The following is an 8,447-nucleotide window of genomic DNA, read 5'->3' as shown; positions in this document are numbered from 1 at the left end:
AAAACCCAAAACCAAAAACCAACCCAGGCAAAAAATGCTAGAACACTGGGAAAAGTTTTAATGATTCTTACACTCCAGGCCAAACATTTGGGAGGACAGTGACAGGTTCAAGGAGACTCATGTTCGCATGCTTCTCTTTGTTTATGATGATCCTTCCTACACGAATTTCCAGGAAGGCCTTATTTCAAATATTCTGTAACACTGCCACATCATGTTATATTTTCTCCTGCTAATTTACTTGGAAAATGACTACTTGTGCCCATAATAAAACTTAGAATCAGGGAGAGGTGGCTTCTAGGGACAGACATACTGTGTGGGACAGTGGAAAGAACTGAGGCTTCAGAGCTGCAGACAGGTGGCTTCCTATCCAACTCAGACATTTCCTTCCTCTGTGTTCATGGACATTGTCTTTGTACCTCAGTTTCCCATCTGCAACATTTAGTTGTTGTACAGACTGGAAGTCATGTGTCTAAAAATGCCTAGCACTGTGCCTGGCATGTCATTAAGTTTAATAACAGCTATAATCTTTTTTGAAGTTTTGACCTTTCAAGACACTTTCAGTGTTTCAAATGTATTCGGACAGCATGCTGACACAACTTACTCTGAAGGCTTAACTCCAGTGTGACTAAGGAACACACCAACTTTCTGTGATGCTAGACTGGCCATCTCAACCCCTGGCCTGGTATACTTCCTTCTCCTTTTCCTCCCTTTTAAAATGTGGAGAAACGAGTGGATGGTTTTTTGGCTTGTGGTCTGGGCCTGGACAATGCTATCCATCACGGTAGTCTACACCACCTAAAGCCCAAGGATTTAATGACAGTCATAATTTAAAAATTACTCTTACCAAATGTTTGGCTTCTAAAGTGTATAATTTTGCTGATAGCCTCAACAGCTTGTTTGGGTGAATTTGTGCTCTGAGATGGCATGGTTGGAGAATTTCCAGGGTTCATGTCTATTCCCAGAGTCTCGGATATTTCTGCCCATGACTCAACTCCTTGTAGTAAACTAATTTTAGGAAAAACCTGTGAGCTTCTGAATATAAATCAGGTAACTTTCAGTACTAGCTGGAAAACTAGTTAGAGGCTGGATTTACCAAGTATCAATAGAACTTCAGTAGACTTTTTGGGGACATGTGATTTTGTCAATATTCATCCTAAAGTGGTTCTTAGATGACAACAAGAAGTACTTGGGGAAAAAGGAATAAAAAACATGAAGATAAACTATGTGCAATGGATCCAATAGGGCAGAACAAGGTCCCTCAGTGATTTGCTCATAATTAACTTGTATTTTAACTGAGCAAACTTTTTGAGCCATGTCTACTATTCCACAATTTGGGGCAAACCACAGTCAAGTTTTTATCTGAAAATTTTAATTGCCGCATGGCTGGTGTATGGAGATAATCATAATTATCTTGTATTCTTATATTCTCCAATAAGTAAGAACTGCTACTGCAATAAGATGAGTTACACCTAACAGAAAAATGCTCACCACCACACCCCATGGGTACAGGAACGGAATCAGTGTACTATGTGCATACATCTACTCTGTGTGGATGGGTTTTCAAAATGTACAGGAAAACCTCAGTTTGATGAAGAATTATTGCTGTGTAAAAGTAGAGGAATAATCATTGGTCATATTTATTGACAGGCACTTTCAGTATTTAATTCAGTTCTGAAAATGGGCATTAGCTTATTCCTGTTGCCAGTATAAATTCCTTTACCACGCAGCCACATCCACCGCACTTCATCTTGTCACCATGAAGCCACACCTAAAAGCAATCCCTCTGGAATTAAACAAGGATAACACCTGCACAATTTTGTGATCAAGAACCACTTCGCTGAGGAGGAGGAGGATAACTGAGAGAGCAACTGCTAGGTGCTCTGAGCACAAGCAAAATCCTGTGGAGCTGTTTCCCCCTTTTCAGAAGAAGACATTCTGAGTTTGGAGTTAGTTGTCTATAGCATGTTTAAAATGACTTCCTTGGGTTTTAAACCATCTTGGCTAAACCACTGCGGTGGCCACTCCATTTTGACAGAGCACAAAGAACATACGCTTGAGACCGTGGGATGGGGATCCCGTGGCAATCTTGTAATTGCGTGTAAGATATACAAGGCATATCTGAACAAGTTTATTTTTTATTGTGATGAAAACTAGAAGCTCTTTCCCCAACATACTTCATCAAACTATTTACAACCTCTGTAAAACTTGCGTGTCTGAAAATACTTTATCCACTATCACATGTTACGAATACAGTAAAATATCTTCGCTCTATTTTTTAAAGATGCAGTATCCTTCTATTTCATTTTCTTATGAAAATCTGAGTTTCTATAGCAATTGTTCAATATTTAGCATAGTCAAAATACCAATGGACATGGGTTGCTAGACAGACATTCTTCTATAATGAAACTGTGAAAATATAGCATTTTTAATTTCTATGTACATTTCTTAACTATAAAATGCAAGCAAAGTCATATATAGTATAAGCTGCTTCCCTAGCAAGGTAAGGAACTTACATTTCCAGATAGTATGGATTATTACAAATTCTCTTTAAAAAGTTCTTCGTTGGTACTTCCTAGCCCATGGGCTGTTGCATGTACAGGCATGTGCACACATGTGCACATGTGGGCTGTCTGTTCAGGTAAATGGAAGGCAGTGTGGGGAGTAGTGGGAGTGTGACACGGAAGACAGGACTCATCCACCCCGCTCTAAACTAACCCAAGTCAAACTGAAAAGGCTTTTTCTGGATGGTCTGCATTACTTCGGAGAAACTACAGGAAGTGATTTGCTCAGTGAGGTCACAGAACACATTTACCTAATAATCTTAGGTATTTGGAAAGACTAAAATCTGAGAGTGGATGATGAACTATGAAGATTAAGGCTTCCCGGGCCTAAGACGATTGATCAAAGTGATCTCCCATTCAGTCCCTTCTACGCAGGCTGTAGTAGATGCTGGCACCATGAATACTGCTTCAGTTCTGTTAGGACGGTGAATGCTGAGACACATGGGTAACAGCATCAGGGCAGCACTTCTATGCGGTCACAACAACATAACAAAGGTGGGTTAAGACATATGAAGACCTCACCTCACCAGATTTATTCAATTGCAGCTTTGGTAAGTATAATAAATAAAGTACAGAATAAGGAATACTGCATCTTTATCCATATACATGTTATCATTCTAATGAACTATTTCAAAGTGCAGAATTTTATTTACTTTAAAACATAAATGGTGATTTGAAGTTAAAACAAGTTGTATAAAAGTGAACACAATCTTTGCACAAGCTATTCCAAATTGCAGGCATAATGAAAATGGTCCTGACCACACTCAATCTGGCTTTTGTGAACACTGTAGCATTTCGTGAGTTTATCCCCTGACAACCTACCTTCCTATTTCCCACTTAAATTTTAAAGTGAATAAAAAGTGCTCATTCAAAAACATGGGGTTTATGTTTCTGGTATTCAACTGCTTTTGAAAAAAATATCCTATGTGGTTTATAAAGGCAGTAGTATAATCTTTATGGTAAAGCCATTTAGGAATCTCGGTGAAAATGCCTTAATAGAACTTAAGACAAGTTGTCAAGCAGAGTCCACACCGTTGGCAAGATGAGGCAGGAAATGGACGGGATGGGGGCTCTCTCTCCAAACGACTTAAGATCAGAATATAAGGGGCTCTGTTAAAACTGCAAGGACTAAGCCTTAGAACTCTTCATGTGCCTCAGCTTCCCCAGAATTGGTCTCTGCAATGCAGAGTTCCCTCTCCTGCAGCTTAGGTGATACTACTATGAGCATGTGTGTGAAAGTTCCTAGTACACACATCTCTCTAGCTGCAAGTTGAGCAGCTTCAAGTTTAAAGCCAGTGAATGTTTCTAGTTAGAGAACAACTTAAAAGTACTTTAGGATTCTACCCCTTTCCTGTAATTCATCACACACTGTGCTTTTCCAAAGACTCTAGAAATGGCACATGGACTGGAGGACTTTCTGTGTCTAAAGATATCCCATTTCCTTCTGCTCCTAATTACTTTTCTTTACACAGGAAAACACTTAGGAAACTCACCAAAGTGAATTTGCTTTGTCTCAAAACAAGCCCCCCAAAAATTTCGACTTCAGGACTAGCTCAGTGACTCATTCACTTCCTTGTGCTTGGATCCCTTCTTCGAAGAACTTCTACCTCAGAAGGGGAAATGGCGCCATGCTGACGGGTTTGATCAGTGAACTTACAATCTCAGTCTGGTTTCCACTCTGGAGGGTGAGAAAAGCTCACCTCCCCAGCTCTTTCTGATGTTGTTAGGCAGCGTGGCTCATTTAGTTCTGTGCTAACTTTAAATCAAGCTGTCACTCAGGAAGACTCCACTGCCTGTCAGCTCAATGAATCCTAAAAGCCTGTCTACTTGCAATACTCTCAAGATACCACTCAGCAGAGAAAAGGGTTGGCTCTTTTGAGAGCAGGCAGGACCAACTTGAATCTACACTGTGCTTGTTGCTATTACCTGCCACCAAGCTGCTGTGGCCAGCCCTGGGGGTTCATAGTTGTAGCTGCTCCTCTCTGGTATTCTTTGCCATTGACCAGTAACCAACGCTGGTGCACATCAGAAAGCCTTTTTCTATTATGAATGGTCACAAGTAATGGTAGCTAGGAGTTGCATACAGTACAGATAAAACTGTTCCTGTTGGTATTAAAAAAAAAATTACTGGTTGGTGGGTAGTGGATTGTGTAGCTGAAGAAACTATCAACAGAACTGCAGCCCTTGTTGGAGGGAAACTGCCTGGTGAATTTTTCAGACCTGGAAGAAAATGCAGAGCACATATTTGTGAAGCCAGAATTTGACCTGAAATTCCTTTTAATACTATCCAACACAAATCGTCCTTGTTGCAGCGTTCATGGTTCTTGCTTCATCAGAATAAGATTACCCGAATTAGAAGAAGATCTCAAAAAAGGATCATTCTGTCACTGGAAACGATTTCAGAATGTTCAAACATTTTCAAAACGAGCTAGGAATATTGTGAGGTCGATTTGTGCAATTCCCCAAATCAAGTGTTTGTAATTAAAATATATGTGCAAAGGTCTATGGTGGAGACCTTTTACATCTAACCTATAAAAAAATCCTAATGACAACAACTACTACCATCACCAACAAAAATCTTACCGAGCCCCTGAGCCGCATAAAGCTGGAAAAAACCCAGCTTTTAGTGGGGACAAAAATATGATCCTTTTTCTGAAAGAATGCTTGTTGGTGATGCATTGCTTTGTTTATTGGAAAAGCCTCAAGAGTTTCGAGGGTGGATGGGACTGCACTTCCCTCTCATCCTCACCCCAGGATGAATAGGCTCAATATCCCTGCAGATGCCAATGAGGACCTAACATAGTTTAAAAAGTGAAACATGTAGAGGGAACCTACCGGAGGAGAGTCACACCCTTGGCTCTCCAAGAGGGGAAGCTAGCACCACAGCAGGCTTTCTGCGGGGATCAGTCCCTTCCCACTACCTCGGTCCCAAGGAGAACCAACCCATTAACCAAGGAGTTAATTCCCAGTTGTCTCCTTTGCCTTTCTAGTCACCAAATAACTGTTTTCAAACAAGAAAAGGGGAGCATAATCTTTAATTGTGGTACTCAACCAAGCAGGACAACAAACAGCAGAAAGATGACCTCAGCGCTGTAAACGTAACCAAGACATCTAAAATGCTGGGGTGTTTTTTACAATCCCTTTAGTAAGTAGGAAAATTGGTAATGTGGGTCCTCAGAGAAGTTATTGTAGAAAAGTCCTTTTATTCATTATTGCTTTTCTCCTCAAGAGGCGCATTATTTCGATCTCTGCTTTGTCTGATTTTTCATGTGCACTGACTTTGCCTGGGCAGCCCCACCTCTTCTCTTGGTGCCAGTGTGTCTAAGAAAGTTTTTTTTCTCTGATTCCTTGTAATCAAACACTAGGGGCAGGAAGAAATGATGCCTGGGTGACAGAACACGGTGGTTTGAAGTGGGGCAGTAGTTTTCTTTTAGACAGGCTCTTCCTATTCAACTACAGAACACCTCTGTGCCAGTCCGTGGCAGGGCAGAGACCAGGACTAGACTTCAACTGAAACGTTGCTGCCCCTCCGCTCTAACAGATGAACAAAACAGAATTGAAACAAAATGAAAACAATCAATGACAAACAAATGAGAGATTCAATGTTGGTTTTCCTCAGGGCACGGCATGATGACAAGCCGCGAGTGGCATCTAGTTGCTGCCAGCACTACTGCCCGGGGCTGCTCGAGGGTGCCTTTATTTTCAGGCCATGGAACCTCGCCAACAACTTCTTCCCTTCTACGTTCACGCTGCTTGCTGGTAACCGACTGGATGTGTGTTCTAGCTTACTTAAGAACTCAATTTTTTTTTTAAAGGAGCTAAGGGTGGGGTATGATAAGAGATTTATCCAAATTTAAAAGGTCTTGCTCTAGCCATCAATTTGTGGTCGATGACCTTTAAGGTACTGATAACAAAACGTTTGACAGCTCAGAAAATGTACAGGCTACAAACATCTGTAAATGGCAGAGGACACAGCACGGAAAACAATGCCTGTCTCTTCAACATTTGTCGCTGAACTTCCAGGCCAGCGTGAGGATGTCTCTCAAGCAGTCAGGATGGGGGTTACCTTCAGATCGAGAGAGAAGTATTCCTTCTTATTCCTGCTCTGGTTTCAGACATCGTGGGATGGTGACGCCCTTTTGTGTTAACACTGTGAAGGGGATTCAGCCCTGCTGAACTGGGTTCCTCGCAGAGAGCCAGCTCTTATGCCCAGCTGGACAGGAAGCCTTCCTCACACCAGCATATGCCTCCGGCGGTGCAAGGCCAAGTGGTCTGACCTGGAAAAGCTGCGATCGCAGTCTGCACACTTGAATGGCTTCACTCCCGTGTGTTTGCGGTAATGCCTCGTCAGTTCATCTGAGCGGGCGAACTTCCAGGTGCAGCCTTCCCAGGTGCACTTGTAAGGTTTCTCCCCTGGAAAGGAAAAGGCACAGTGCTTTAGTGCTCCATCGCTTTTCCAGAACAACCCAGCAAAACTGCACGGGGAAGACAGGTGTCTTCAGTGGGTTTCCCATTTGGTAAATCTTTGTGGAGAAATCTTAACTCCCTCCGAGAGGGTTTTCAATCAGACAATTCAGGGTTTCAAACTCATCTTTCCTACCATGTCTGGCAGGTGAGTAGCACTTGTACCCTTAATTATGAGGAGTGACTTTGTAGCCTAAATATCAAAAGGTGCAGGGCACATCATGTGGCCAAAGGAGTGTTAGCCCTCTAGCAAGTCTGACTCAGCCCTACAGCTGGAAGGCAAAAGGGGTCAGCAAGGATAATTACGTTTACTTGAACCCCCCCCCCCATCTCATGTGCATTGCTGAAGGAGTTTAAGGCTACTTTAGGACATAGTGTCCATTCATCAGTCATTGAAGGCATACACACAATTGTGCTAACCCCATTTTGCGAAAGTTTTATAAAGTAAGTTAACACCTGTCTACTCTGTAACAAGAAAGCGGCATGAAAGTAGAAAGGAAGCAGCTGTGTGAGAGATTCCAGTTCCCAAAAGGCACATTCACCCCTAGAAATGAGGTCCAGATTATTCATAAACATTGGTGCTTCGGAGGACCCTAGATACCTCAGAGGAAAGTGTTCAGATTTTTTTTCAAGCCTTATGAGGGAGACTGAGTCCCAGGCCCCATCTAGTTAGACCAAGTGCTGAAACGTCCTGTGAAAAGCAGTCTGAGGAAGTGTGTAATCTGACCAGGCCCCTCACCAGCTTGTCAGGACTGTGAAATATGCAAAGGCCGTGCTGGGAAAGAGTACTCCGCCACTGTGCACATGGGCTCCCAGGGGGGCTGGGTAACAGATGACCCAGGTGAGCTGTTTCCTTGGCCCTCGTTCAGACCAGCCCTGTCCCTGTGCAACCTCACACAAACTGAGCTCTCCTTCTGCACCTTCCCCTCAGCAGTGTGCTTCTCAGCAGCACAGGGCCTCTCCCGGAAAAAAAAGAGCCATTTGCTCACCCTCCCCACACAGAGAGCTATAAAAATGAATACTTTAACCCCACTTTACAGATGAGAAAACTGAGGCTCCATTACCAAAGTGGCTTAAGGCCAGTAAAACAATGTATGTGACTCAGAATCCAGTGCTTTCACCCAGGTACAGAGGAATGGATACTTCTTACCCTGTCTACACTTTGTTGCCTCCTTAAACAGAGTGAGTTCTGCTTTCCTAGGCACTGTCTCATTGTTTGCTTTCTATTTCTCTTAAAACATCAATCACAAGCTACCCTAAAGATTTTCTTTTAATGCCTTTGTCAGCCATGAATTGGATTCTTGGAGGCAAAGGACTATGACTCTATGACTTCAGTATTCCCAGACCATAAAGCAGGTCCCACACAAGCAGCTAAACGATCTCTCTGTCTCTGTCTCTCTCTGTCTCTGTCTCTGTATCTCT

The 8,447-nt window shown here is 42.6% G+C and overlaps 1 protein-coding gene across 6 annotated transcripts in view; it reads right to left on the bottom strand.

The window, feature by feature from the left end:
- Nucleotides 1–6,517: 6,517 nt before the first annotated feature.
- The window catches only part of Klf12 (Kruppel like factor 12), a 446,940-nt gene continuing 445,010 nt past the window's right edge, over nucleotides 6,518–8,447 (bottom strand). For all 6 annotated transcript variants that reach the window (XM_004626292.1, XM_023709630.1, XM_023709633.1 and 3 more), the window contains one exon: nucleotides 6,518–6,974. In XM_004626292.1, coding sequence (XP_004626349.1) covers nucleotides 6,793–6,974 — 182 coding nt within the window. In that variant the 3' untranslated portion in view covers nucleotides 6,518–6,792. The remainder of the gene's footprint in view (nucleotides 6,975–8,447) is intronic.

This window comes from Octodon degus, unplaced genomic scaffold, assembly GCF_000260255.1.
Source record: "Octodon degus isolate 3935 unplaced genomic scaffold, OctDeg1.0 scaffold00013, whole genome shotgun sequence".
Lineage (NCBI taxonomy): Eukaryota > Metazoa > Chordata > Mammalia > Rodentia > Octodontidae > Octodon > Octodon degus.
Note: the sequence above shows the minus strand (reverse complement) of the source record. Positions and strands in the feature narration are given on the sequence as shown.